Source organism: Epinephelus fuscoguttatus, linkage group LG2 (assembly GCF_011397635.1).
Source record: "Epinephelus fuscoguttatus linkage group LG2, E.fuscoguttatus.final_Chr_v1".
NCBI classification, from domain to species: Eukaryota; Metazoa; Chordata; class Actinopteri; order Perciformes; family Serranidae; genus Epinephelus; species Epinephelus fuscoguttatus.
This window is the reverse complement of record NC_064753.1, coordinates 34111949-34126281: the sequence shown is the minus strand read 5'-3', so window position 1 is coordinate 34126281 and position 14333 is coordinate 34111949. Positions and strand designations below refer to the sequence as shown.

Below are 14333 nucleotides of genomic sequence, written 5' to 3'. Positions count from 1 at the left end.
TGTGCGAGAGCAGAAAAGCTGAGCAGCAGCAAATTCAGTTGATAGCGTAGCATTTTCAAAGATCCATGTTATCTACAGTTTCACCGTCCCACATGGATTCTACGAAATTTGGAAATCTGGCCACATGAGATTGGGAGACACTGACCACAAATTCTGATAACATGTTCAGAGATGCAGTGCTCGCATTGCCTTTTCCTCCCCTTTCTCTGGAAAAGGACGGGCAATATGATTATACTTTAGGTCACAAGTCAGATTCCAAATCCCAGTCAGTACGTGCACACAGCTTTTTGAAAGTGACCGTATAGATGAGGTCAAACTTTAAAGCCTATATTTATTTATTTATCCTCTTTTTTCCCTCCCCACATCCTCACTCAAATGAAGACTAAGCTCTGCTTCTGGCTTTCAAACGAAGTGGACAGATTAAGCTGAGTTAGGCCTACTTTCCATAGATGTGTTGGCGTGGCACTTCCATCCACACCCCCATCCCTCCCTCCCTCTCTCCCCCCCCTCCTCCTCTTGCTCTTGCTCTTTCTGCAAAAACCAGTTAAGAGGTGACGCATCTTTCCTTGTGACACTGGGAGGTAGCTGGAGATTAATAAATGAAAGTGTCCCTTTTAAAAAGTGAAAAAATAAGCAATATTGTTACAACAGTATTTCTTGTCCTTCACATTTCATAGATACTCACAACATACATTTTGAGTGTGTTACTGTTTGTTACTGATAGTGCTGGTGGTGGTGATGATGATGGATGATGATGGTGTGGGTTAGGAAAGTCCAGCTGTTAATGTCACTGTTGGTAAAACTGTAGCCACAAGATTGACATTCAAATTTCGTGATACAGGTTTTTGCATGTATTTTTGTAATTAAGAGCTGTTCAGTTACACCTGCCTCCACTGCTCCACCAATTAGGATTAAATCTTAATTAGATTAAGTGTGCAAGAGTGAAGAAACAACAACAACAGCAACGTGCAGGAGTGGTGTACTTCAAGACTTTGTTTTAAGATCCAACCATAAACAGAATTTAAGGGGTCATTTCCTGTTTATCTTTCTTACTCAGAGTCAGACAAACTCATGGAAGACTTTTATTTTGAGGTAGTTCTAAACCAGTGTAGAATGATTTGATGAGTAACTGTGAAAACAAATTGTTAAAGGTTCACATTCTTTTCCAATGTGACTATACTTACAATCATATGCTCATATGTAAGAGATTTTGGTTGTTGTAATGGTTCTATCTATCCATCCGCATTGTGAAGACATCACTTCCTCGTACTAGGGCTCGGCAATACATCAATATTATATGAATAGCATGATGTGAGACTAGATATCATCTAAGATTCTGGATATTACAGTATCTTAAGTGTCGCTTTTTCCTGGTTTGAAAGGCTGCTTTACAGTAAAGTGCTGTAATTCTTTTAAACTTACCAGACTGTTCTAGCTGTTCTTTCATTTGCCATTACCCACTTCGCTGTTATAGCCTCATTACTGATGATTATTTATCAAAAATTTCATTCTGTAATATTTTGTGAAAGCACCGGTGTCAACCCTACAATATTGTCCTAACATCGATATTGTGGTATTCGGTCAAAGATATTTGATTTTTTCCATATTTCTCAGGCCAACTTACAATTTCGAAGAAGTAAGAAATAAAGGTCAAAGTGGGACTTCAGCACCAAAAAGACTGTAACTTTGAAAGATTACCAGGGCTGTTCTGATACAGTTTTTGCTTACCAATACAGATTCTGATACTTGAACTTGTGTATTGGCCGATAAGCGTATCGATCCTATACCATGGGGTTAAAAAAACAACAACTGTATTCTATGTTTATTGATAAACTATGTAATGTCAGACTGGTGCAAAGGCTCACTATGTTCCAGTACCAGGTGCAGCTTTGTGGGCAGGCATTCTCAATACTTGTATCGGTATCAGTATCTCTAAATATTACTAACGTGAATGTCTCACTTGGACTTGAAGCCAAGCATATATTTTTGCATGAAGCAAGGACTTTGGATTTTGGCCCACCCTCAATGGAGTTGTGATATTCACTTCACAACTCACAGCAGTAATCATTAATCCATCATTGGCAAGAAAGGAACATATCAGCATGTGAGTTTTGTTTTAAGACAGACTTGAAAAAAGCTTTTCTTTATGCTAACTAGCAACCCATTAAAATCTGAGCATCAGATGTTGGAGAGCAGCTGCTAGATTGATCCCATTGACATTCATGTATTTAGGTCAGCAAGGCCATCGTCACATTCAGCGTGCCTTCAAACTGCACACAAAGACATCGATGCGTTCTTGTGACTCGTTGAGAGGGGAAAATTCCCCCCAAACCAATCCACCCCTTTAGATTAACTTTGAATTAAAATTCCACTGTAAGTGAATTATTACATTGGCTGTGTGTCAGTGACTTTGTGTGCCTCATTTCAAATATTGGATTCAGTCAAACCGGAAAATCTGTTTGCTTCTCAAAATACACAACTTGGCATTATAATCAGCCGCAGCACTTGTTTACGGGGAAATGCTGATTAGAACTGGTTCACACGTAGTCGCTTGACTGAAACATATCCCAGTTTATACATAATGTTTTATCACAACATCACAAAAAAAGGAGAACAAACGGACGAATTAAAAACAAGAAAAGGAAGGAATCTCTTTGAAACATTTATTATGAAATTATAAAGGTAGAATAGCACTGTTCAAATAAAGCTTTTTTAAAACAGAATAGGAGTTGCAGTGTACTGAATAACTGGCAGAGTTTATTTCAGATGTAATTAATGTATACCCAGCAATGAAATCAAATCAAAAAAAGGAAAAGGAGAAAGCAGGGCAAATAAATAAAACAAACGGAAAATAAAACAAGTCCATTATTGTTTAACACAGCACATTAGGCAAGATTACCAGGAGTTCAATTTACATGAAACATCTCATATATACAAGAAAGATTTACATCGATGAGGGTTACAGAGTCTTTGTGAGCTATGGGGCCCAGTGGCAAAGCAGTCAATGGCAGTCACATTTCAAGTCAAGTGTGGCTCTTTGCTTGAGGGGGGTTTTGGCTGGCAATGCCATTATCACAACTATTAGTCTAGACACTGGCACACGCTAGTGACAGAGCAGCGGCCTGTGTGTCACTTGACACAACAACCCAATGACAAGGACACGTCTCCCTCTGGGTTTGTCATGTCAGGACATACAGCACCACTTTGCCCATCTTTTACACACACCCTCGTCTCTCCAGTGATAAAGGGAGAGAAGACGGTAACGGGAAGAAAGTGGGGCTACGTGCTGAACACAAAGCACCCTCATCTGTCACAAATGATCAGAACACAAAGGTGAACACAGCCTTGGTGATTTAACATTGCATGTAACTGCATTGACCCCGATAAAACATGGGTGAAAGGTGTGGGCTGGAGACGGGGGAAAGATAAGGAGTGGGTGGAGGGGCCAAGTGAGAAGTGGAGAGGAGAGATGGGTCGTCAGGGTGGGAGTGGGAGGGGAGGGGGGAGGGGGGCATTCAAACAATGAAGTAGCATCATAACTTCATCTTTTTATATCATTTGTTTTTTCTCTTTTGTAGACAAGCAAGTAGTCAAGAAACATTTTCTTCCACCCTCTACTCTTATATTTAAGGTAAAATTTGAGAGATTTCAGATGAGGTGTTGATACCGTAAGTGTTTCTTTAAGCTGCAGTTTGTCTTTTTCTCACCATGCAGTGTTAGAAAAATTATGAAGCTAGTATGTCAACTTGATTGATTGCCTTAGAAAAACGGGAAATGTGTTTTGTGGATTAGTGAAAACATGGAGATGAATTAAGTAATGACAGTCCCACAAAAGCGACAATGACTTTGTGGTTTTTTTAGCGCATGCAAAACATTAATTTCACAAAGCAAACCCCCTGAAGATTGATCATCAATCAATTCGCTTTGAGAAATTGCAGAAATGGATGATGAATTTGAGATAAATGGGTTGCCAGCCCTTACATGATGGACAAACAACAAACCGAGAAGAAAAAATAAAATCACATCCGCATGCACACGTAAGACCTTTTGATACATGACGATATTTGTCATTATCAAAACTGTACAGTACAAATTTCCAAAGAATAAAACAGTGTAATGATGAGGAAAGGTGTCTCAACATATGTATGGAAATGGTTAAGAGACAGAAATAAAAATAAAATGTTCACAGAAAAAAAAAAAAAAAAAAAAAAAATCAAATGTAATTCCTGGTAATTTGCCATCATCTGTGTTTTGGCAATACTGTCCCTGGCAGTTAGAGACAACAAATAAAGAAAAAAAACAAAAGGCTATAAATAAATAAATATATAAATATATTAAAAATCAGTAGCACTTCATTTTTGTCAACAGAGGAAAATAAAAACATATAAATGAACTCCACAGTTCAGCCAGTGTACCAACAGGGAGCTTTGATTTATTTTGTTGTTTTGTGCAGACAAAACTGGATCCCCCTTGGGGCAATAATCTACTCTGGTAGCACTCACACCCACTACCTTAGTATAGCCCGCAATCCATTTCATTTCCTTTTACCCACCTAGACATAGAAGACATGACAAGTTTTTTAAAGAAATACAATGTTCTCTGCAGTAAAGAGCCCTGCAAATCCTCCGCTGATGATTTAAAGCTTTGATAGAAACTTCACTCGCAGACTTATTGGCTTACGATCTCCTGATAGCTACATTTGTTTTGAGGATCTGCTACATTTTACTCAATAAGACAATGCAGTATGGGTTATTCTCCTTGCATCTACCGGTAGTTTGATTAATCATTTAACTGATGTTGGCAGCAGACCCAGTTGCAGACAACACAGAATCTGCTCAAAGATTGTGTTGATTAAATTCTTTGTAGTTTATTTGTCCAGTTTAAGCATTTATTCATACGCACAGCAACGGTGAGACAAGTCGGCGTCCTTATTTTCAATCCACTGGAGCATCTTCAGTCAAAAGCGCCACAGACATGTACAGTATGAGTGATAACAAACACAGCATCCCGAAGAAGTGACAGGATAGCTGAGGAGAAGGATGTATGATCACAGTCGGCAACAATCACTGGCCTCTCTCCATCTTCCTGTTTCATACCGCCAAACTCTGTGTCAGCACAACCCAGAAGATATTGCAACAGACTTTTCCCCTCAGGTGCAACATTGTCATAGTTCATTAATCTTCTCAAACTTCTCCTGCTGCCATCAGCCCCCGTACATACTACTAATCCCCTTATTAATGTGGCAAATGAACCTGCACAAGAAGGACGACTCCCCCAAGGCTCCATAATTACAATGGTCTGTACAAACTCCTGTTTGCATAGAATGTCCATTCATTAAATGTACTGACAAGACAACTTCAGGAATACCCTGCTAAACATTCCCTGTTTCTCCCTCACAGGTCTCTCTCTCTCATCCTGCTCTTTAAACTGAATCTTCTGTAATATCTAATTGCCTGCTCATTTTTATTTGTCGGCTGATACTGTAACACGAGTCTCTTTTCATTGCAGTGGTCACAACAAAGAGGGAAAATGATACATGAGCTGGACACAGACAGAAGAATTCAACACTGTATTATCTCGATTAAGTCAACCTCGTATGCATATGTTGTCAGATGTTCTATATGTGCTCTGACTATAGTGAAGCTGCACAAAAGGGAGCTGCTGTACTGTGTCCCCAGAGCTGAAAGCGTGGTCTGTGCTGCAGGAGAGCACATCAGAGCAGTGTGGGCTAACTGAACTGTAGGTGCAGACTTTCACTCAGCGCTTGCATCTTTTCCGCCATGCAAGAAAAAACACTAATAACCCACAGCAATTAGGCCTTTTTGCACATGAGGTGTTCAGGCCACATGGATGCACAACTGAATGTCCCACATAAGGGCCCATAATTGTGCATCCTAGCAGATAATGTATATTACCATAAGAAAGCGAGGGGAAAGAGGACCCATCTTGTGTGTCTGTGAGAATGCACACGTGAATCTACATACTAACTCAACAGACAGTAATCAGCCTTAGACTCACATTCACCACGGGATTCATCCAAGGTTAATGGTGAGGAGTGAGAATTTACAATACGGATTGAAATCGATTTTTCATACACCATCTCCGTGACTACTCTCAAACCCCGCACCCTCAGTTAAACCATGTTAATGTGTCCATAACATGAGCCTTGGGATCTGGCGCACACTACATGGTTAATGCGTAGCCACTGGGCTCGTGTTATGTTAGTGAACCACATCTCTGTCTCCCCGTAAGACTACTGAAAGGAAGAAAGTAAGACTGATGGTGAAACGGCTATGATTATACTTGGTTTCTTAGATGCTTGTGTTGCCTTGTGAAACTAGGACAGTGTTTTCATGCTTTTTTCCTCAGTGTTGTTTACACTAATGTAGGTCCCTGGAGGGTAAATAATAAGTGGAAAAAAAAGAAAGGCAAGGCAAGGATTGCTTCTATTGCTATCAGCAAAGTTTGGGGTCTCTATAAAGCTGATTCCACCAGGCATTCGTCTGTGATGACACTGATGTAGATGTCTGCTATTTCTATTCCCTATGTTCTGTGTTATCTGACAGGAAGGCACCGCTGAAACCTGCGTGCTTTGCTGTTGCCCCCCCCCTTCCCCCCCCCCTCTTTCTCTGCACCTTTTCTGTTGATCAATTTCCTTTCAGTTTCCTTATTTATTTATTGATTGGTGCTGACATTGCATGGACGTGACTCTTGAGAACTGGAACGAAATGGCTTTCAAAATTCTTGGAGAGAAGGTCAATTTTTAAAGCTATTTTCCCTCAGCTGAACACATTTCTTTCTCTTGAACGTCCTCTTTCACTTAATTGCTTATTTCATGTCAACTTCAGGCAACAATGGGTGATTGATGACTGTTTGTTACTCATAAGGCAACAACGTAAACGCTGAACTTCATCATTCTATCATATCCCCTTTGCTTTTTTTGGCGGAACAATTCAGCACCTTAGCTCGTTCTGAATGCAGTGCATCAAACCAGGTTTTAAAACTGAAAAATAACTGGTAATAACTCCAGATAATATTGACATATTTTTATCATCTATGTATGTATAAGAAATCTTTTAATAATGCAGTTCTTATCTTTTTCCAACGCGCTCCTGCTCTGCGGGGAATATGATATGATAATCCTGTGATATTACCTTTTGGATATACTGTCTGTTTAAAGAATCACTCAAAGGTAATTGGTATTTTTGGGGGGTTCTACTTGTTTTTTTTTTTTCAAATTACATCTCCTCTCTGTTTTTATTCAAAGTGCAGGCAGAGTTCAAAAAGAAACTGCACATGCTGGATGAGCGTCCACTTATCAATACTCATAAAATAGAGATGACATGCACATGTCAATACAGCTGCGCGCACTGAGCAAAACAATCAAAATATGGATGGAACAATGGCAATGGAGAACGCACCCCCGCTTTATCCAGTAAGACATGTCAGTGCAGTGGGTACAATCGTTTTACCACAATCAATAACTGCCATTTAACCTCAAATCTGAAGTGGGATCCTTATCGCTGAGATGTTTTGGAATAATTACGACTGAGACCCAACCAGATAGTCTTCATTACAAATCTCCAAAGAAAGATATTAGCAAAAAGTGGAAAGGTAGAAAATTACTTTTTCTCCCTAATAATAAGGAAATGGAGATAAGAAAGCATACCCTTGTATGCAGTCAAATATATTAGTGCATATTAATTGGAGTATTTCACAGATATTGCTAAAGGGAAGGATATCTTACTTCCCCTGGAGTATTCATGGTAGTGGCTTTTGTCTGGATCTAAATGATTTAGTATAATCAACACATAAATACCAGTTTGATTATGAATTTATGACATGACATGATTAGAAGATGCTTATGTTTCATGTTCCATGTCTAAAAATGGGTGAGGATGAACCACCTGGGCTGCTTTGTGTCATTAAGGTGTGAAAACAAAGTAGATTTAGACTGAGGCACAACTCGAGGTCAATTCCAACTTGCTGCTCCTGCATGGATTATGCTCTGTACAAGTACACAGAAAAGTATGAATCAAATTGTACATAACATTTCAGAGTGTGAGCCAAAGTATCTGCAGCAGCAAATCATTTATATTATCAATGGCACTGCTGGCTCTGTTTGTGTGCTTCTTTGAATCATTTGTCAGAATTATTGATCCTAATAAATCCTGTGTGGTATTGTGGGGTGACTGAATGAATCAATGAAGTTGTGCTTACAGTATAGTGTCATATCTCATGTGTCCTGCTCTAGGGTTGAATACCCCCTGACGCCCACCGCCACCGCCACCCATTTCATCACCTTGTCTCATCTCTCTGTCTCTCACACACATCACCAACCACACACACACACACACACACACACACACACACGCCAAACTGAATGCCTCTTTTGACTGCTACCTCTCACACAGAAACACATTAAATGCAACCCCAGATGCAGTGACCCGGAGGTATGCATCGATAGGAGTCGCACAGTGTCACCCCTGTAATTCCACTCTCTCTTCCGGAAAGATCTTATCACTCACATCTCTAACTGCCATTATCAATCTTCCCTGTGCAGCCTCTACATCATTAGGCAAGAGTATTTCACTAAGAACACCAACATAGGTTTCACTCCTTTCTTCTCCTCCCTTGCATTTATAAGTCCACTGCAGGTTGGCGTAGTGCCAGGCTGTGCCATGCAGCGCAACACTGCCACCTAAAGGTTCAGTACCACCACCCGTCAAGCCTGACCCACTGACAACACTCTCACTCTGCCTCCCTTTTATTTCCTCCCCTCTGCACACTCTCCTCTTCCCTCGTCTCTGCTGCTCCCCGTATTTGTCCACGTGTGTTCCAACTGTGTGTTGTGTAGTGGTGCTTTATTAGCAGAAAAATTAATAAGGCTTTGATAAAAAAGCAGCATGGATTACGTTGAAATTTGAGGCTCATTATTGGCTAATCCTTTTTGAATTGGATGTGTATCAAGTTCCAGACAAGCTTCACTCAGTTCGCTAGTGAGCTTTGAGAGGAGGCATTTAATTCGAGCTTAGATGATGTGGCAAAGCCTACAGTGACATTCACAATGCCACCCCGGCAGACTAATTATTGACTGTTGTTATTGCTGCAGGTGCTGAAAAGGTTACAAAGTCTTTTGTGATATAACAATACACACCAAAAACAAATAAACGAACAAAAAAACATGAATACACTCAGAGTTTCATGAGAGAGAGAGGTGAAAAGTCAGCTTTTTTTTTGTTTTTGTTTCGGGAAGAATGTGTGCAGCATTTATCTAGGATGAAAACAGTAATCTGAGTAGATAGGCAAGAAAAAAATGTTTCTTTCACAAAGAACATTGAGTCACAATTAATGTTATGTTGGTACATTTTTACCAGTGATCTAACCTGGGTGCTGAATGGACAAAATAAGGCAAGGCAATCACTCACCCACTTGCATTTTGTTAAATATGAATTAAATATTAATGACAAAACATCAGTCTATAATTATTCCCCCAAAGTTATGCGTGTGATTGTTGAGTCCGTAATCAACTGCATTAATTAGCAGTTGTTTGAGTTACTTTCGCTCTTTTTTTCTTTTTCTTTTTTAAGTTTGAGAAATAGTGGAACTTGCTGAAGCAGTATGTCTCCTGTACTCTTTTCTGTTGCTTCAGTAACTTAGAGTGAGTCTCTAATCTAGACTGGCACTTTAGCACTGTGGCACAGGGCAGTTATAGGCAGTACTTATAGACCAGTAAAAGTGCTCTTTTACCTGCTGTCTGGTGTGCATGGGCCCCTTCGTCTTGAACCCTCCTTGGGAGCTGCACTCTGAGGCACTGAAGTGGTCGGAGCTCGTGGAGGACCTCTTGGAAAGCGTGTCACAGCCCCCAACAAATGTGTTATCCAATGGGAGCTCCTGAATCACGTGATGCTTCTTCACCGAGACCGGCGTGTCGGCCTTGAGGTGGAAGGCCGATTGCGGCGAGGCGGACTTGTAGTGCCGGGCCAGGTCTGGGCTGCTGGGTTTGAAGGTTGTGGTGGGTGTGGCATTCCAATCAAAGCGTCCAATCCCTTGCTCCTCCAGCTCGGTGGGCAGACTGATGGTTCCGTTGATCGGCTCGTGGGCAGGATCGTCAGGTTTGTTCCCCTCGATGGTGACAAAGTTGAGTAGGGAGCTTTTAGGGGATTTCCTTTTCTTGCGCTTTTTCTTCTTGTTCTGCTTGTTCTCTGTGTTGGGTGACATCCACTCCGCCCCCTGTTTTTTCCTCTGTGCAGCTTTGAACCTGGAAGCGTGGCGGCAGCGCAGGAGCACAGTGACAAAGATGACAATAATCACCACTAAGGCGCCAGTAACAAAGGCTATCATTATAGTTAAATAGTCACCGCTTTGATAAGTTTCACTGCTTTCACCAATGTTTCTGTCAATTGGGGTCTCCATAGTGCGTCGGATGAGATCATAGATGAGCGTAGAGTTACCCACAGTGTCATTGACATATAGAAATACCAGCACCAGCGTATGGAGGGATTTGGGATATCCCAGGTCACTGATATTGACCACTAATCTGTGTAAGCCTATGTCAGTCACTGCTGGTTTTTCCTCCAGAGTAATATTCCCTGTGACAGGGTCAATTCTGAACAGACCTTTGTTATTCCCACTCACAATGGTGTATTTGAGTTCAGCGTTCATCCCTGTATCACCGTCTACAGCAAACACCTCTGCAACCACAGATCCTGGGATAGAGGAGAGTGGGACGAGCTTGAAAGATGTGTTAGAGGGGGGGTAGATGACAATGGGGGTGTTGTCGTTCACATCGATGACATTGATGGTCACCTTGGCAGCCGAGGAGCAAGGAGGCCTGCCGCTGTCCACAGCTCTGACATCAAAAGTGTAGGAGCTCTGCTGCTCCCTATCAAATGACACATTAGATTTTATCACCCCAGAGTAAGGATCCAGTATAAAGTTCTCATTGTCATTCAGTATGGAAAGAGAAACAGCAGCATTTTCACCGGCATCCGAATCTGTCACAGTTATCACCCCCACAGTGCTGTATTTAGGAAGATTCTCCGACACAAAGAACTGAAAGTGGTTGTGTGTGAACTTGGGGTTGTTATCGTTTTCATCCAGCACAGTTACAATGACGGCTGCCTGCGTTTGCAGAGGGGGTGTCCCGTTATCTCTCGCCGTTACAGTGAAGAGAAACCTATCCTGATCCTCCCGGTCAAAAACCCTGGATGCAGTCAGGACCCCTGTTTTGCGGTCGAGATCGAAGAATGATGCATTGGGTCCCAGCTGATAAACTATCTCAGCGTTTTTCCCACTGTCCTCATCCGTGGCGCTGAGAGTAGTGAGGAACAGGTCGCGTTTGTTGTTCTCCATAACAGCCAGCTCAATAACTGGCTGAGTAAAAATAGGCGGGTTGTCATTCTCATCCTCCAGCCTCACTCTTACCAAAGCAGTCTGATTCAAGCTCGGCTTCCCAGAGTCAGACGCTACAATTTTAAAGTTGTATTCCTTGGTCCCTTCGTAGTCAAGCAGCGCAGATGTCTCTAAGAGATACTGGTTATCGTACACTGCCTTGAGATGGAAGGGCACATCCTTCTCTATAAAACAAATGACCTTGCCGTTGATGTCAGTGTCTTTGTCTGACACTGTGATGAGAGCTATCTTGGTATTGATGGGATCCTTCTCCGAGAGGAAAACAGTCCCATTAATGGGACTGATTATGTATCTCAGGTCTATATTAGGTGGATTGTCATTAACATCAGTCACATTTATGGTAACAGTGGCTCTGGCTGGACTGGAGCTGCCATCACTGGCTAAAACAGAGAGCTTATGAATAGCAGTCTCCTCTCTGTCCAGGAGCCTCTGCACTGTAATTAGGCCAGATGTTGTGTTTAATGCAAAGAGTCTTTTCGTTGCAGGAGACACCTGAGTCCCAAATACGTAGCGTATCTCTGCATTTGCCCCTATGTCTGCATCTGTGGCCTGGAGCTGCACAACAGACGTGCCAATAGGGGAGTTCTCTGGTATATGCACTTCTATCTGACTCTCTTTAAACACCGGTCTGTTATCGTTGACATCCGTGACTGTGACTTGGAGAATGGCAGTGCTGGATTTCTGTGGACTGCCACCATCCTCCACTTTGATCTTCATCACATATGTATCCTTCTGCTCTCTGTCCAGATTCTGCTGCACAATGAGCTGGGGCCACTTCTCCCCCTCAGGCGTTTCAACTATGTCTAAGCCGAAGGCACTCTGCCCGTTGATCAGCTCGTATTTGTGGACACTGTTGGGGCCAGTGTCTGGGTCAGTGGCAGAAGGAATAGCAAATCGGCTGTTAATGAGCGTGTTCTCAGGGATGGAGATGTTGATCACAGGGGACGGGAACATGGGGGCATTATCGTTTGTGTCTTTGACAATTATTTTGATCTTAATCAGCCTGAAATAATCATTAGGCAGGATGACCACTTCAATTTCAAAGGAGCACTCGCTGTCCTCAAACGAGGGACCGGGGCACAACTTCTCCCTGTCGATTCGGTTTGATGTTGTGAATATCTCGCCTGTGCTGCTCAGAACACGGACCAGTGGGTTATCTCCTGCTTTGGAGACGAGCCGGTACACGAGATTAGCACTTGCTCCAGTGGCAGCATTTGTATGGGAAATGTTTAGGTCCTTTGGTATGTTTCCAATGAGGACATTTTCCTGCAACTCCTCTCTGATGGGGTAGATTAGCTCTTGGGCTATTGAGGGATCGAGCCATATGCAGGCAAGTAGGGCACCCAACAGGTAATAGTCTTTTAGATCCATGACAGCGTAAATGTGTTCCCAGGCTTCACAACTCTAAAGCGTTCTTTCTAAGCAACGTTGATACAGGCAGCGACTCCTTGCATGTGATGGCAGGAATCTTCCACGGATAAACCTACGAATACACGACAGAGTTTCTCTTCAGTGAAATAACTTTGCCATGCACAGTAATCAAATGTCATCAACAAACACCAAAAAGCAGTCTATTGTCCACTTCTACATTATACACTATAAAATCTGCCCCCAAAGGCCTTTATCAACATTTCATAGAAGAAGAAAAATCAACAAAAACACTGCAGCAACCATTTAGGCAGCCATTCATGTCTGTTGCTCCCCTTCTAAATCCTCCACATTTTATGGTCACTAAGAAATTTCCAGCGCCTCAAACCCCCATGGCCAAAAAACTTCACAACACATTACACACTCTTATTAATTTTACACTTAAATTGCCAAAATTAAAGAGCTTTGGCTGTGTGTGGGCTCCTAAACGAATGAATACGCATGAATGAAGCCTACAAAATGAGCTCAGACAGATTCTTAGTGGGCAACTGAGACCTATTCTTATCATACATACCCAAATCCGTTACAGCGCAGGAGAAAAACTGGAGTGTGTCAGCTCATAGTCTTCTCCTCCAGTGTGCCTGCGAGCTTATTCGGGTAAAGGATATCCTTCTCAGTCAGATCAAGCTTTGGGTCCAGGGAAAAAGAGGCAGGGAAAAAATCATAAAATTCGCCCCGCAGGAGTAATCAGACTCAAGAACAGGTTTTGGCTAAAAGCAGCTGGTCACACAAACTGGGGTAAATTAGAGGCTGCATATGTCGCAGTTCCGTTTCCCCCATTTAACTTCAGGAATGGACAGGATCTAATTGTGCGACCTGCAGTGATTGCAGTGATCAGCGTCGCTCTCCAGCAGACACAGCCAGGTGGTCAGTGGTTTGTGGTGTCTTCCATTAGTCCCAAAATCAATGCTCATCTCCCGTACACGTCCCGAGAAAACCGGCGTCTTCTTTTTTTCTCCTCTCTCTCTCTCTGTGTCTCTCCCGGCTACCTGTTAAGGTGAAGGCGCCGACGAGGTGAACGCAAGAGGAGACAGTGATGTCCCGTCATGTTTCAAGTTCACGGAGCTCCATCAGTGATCAGCCGACAGACGCACAAGGTTAAAAAAAAAAAAAAAAAGATCATGAAGGCATTTAAGCAACAACAAAAAAAGGAGAAACCTCAGAGTCGATCCCACTTGGAGAAAGCCAGGCTAAATATTAAGGCTTGTTCAGTGTGACACCGATGCGCAGCGCGTATGTGCCGTTTATCCTTGCACTCTCACTCCCGGAGCAGAATATCTTGCACTAACTCTGTGTAAACCCATAGGAGGGGTGGTGAAGTACACCACACCGACGTCCCCCCTCCCACCTCCCACCCCGCCGACCCTCGTCATTGGACACCGCCCCTCTCTTTCAGTGGCGTCGACAGCCCGAGCGGCAACAGGATTGGCCCGGAGTCACGTCACTTAATGCAGACCGGAGGGTTGTCCGCGGTGAGATGCTCCGTGAAG

The 14333-nt window shown here is 42.5% G+C and overlaps 1 protein-coding gene across 3 annotated transcripts in view; it reads right to left on the bottom strand.

Annotated features, from left to right (window-relative positions):
• The window catches only part of LOC125899244 (protocadherin-9), a 324984-nt gene extending 310874 nt beyond the window's left edge, over positions 1-14110 (bottom strand). For all 3 annotated transcript variants that reach the window (XM_049593373.1, XM_049593387.1, XM_049593381.1), the window contains exons 1-2: positions 13358-14110; positions 9751-12898 (exon numbers count right to left, since the gene is read on the bottom strand). In XM_049593373.1, the coding sequence (XP_049449330.1) occupies positions 9751-12786 (3036 nt within the window). In that variant the 5' untranslated portion in view covers positions 12787-12898; positions 13358-14110. The remainder of the gene's footprint in view (positions 1-9750; positions 12899-13357) is intronic.
• Between the last annotated feature and the right edge of the window lie 223 nt (positions 14111-14333).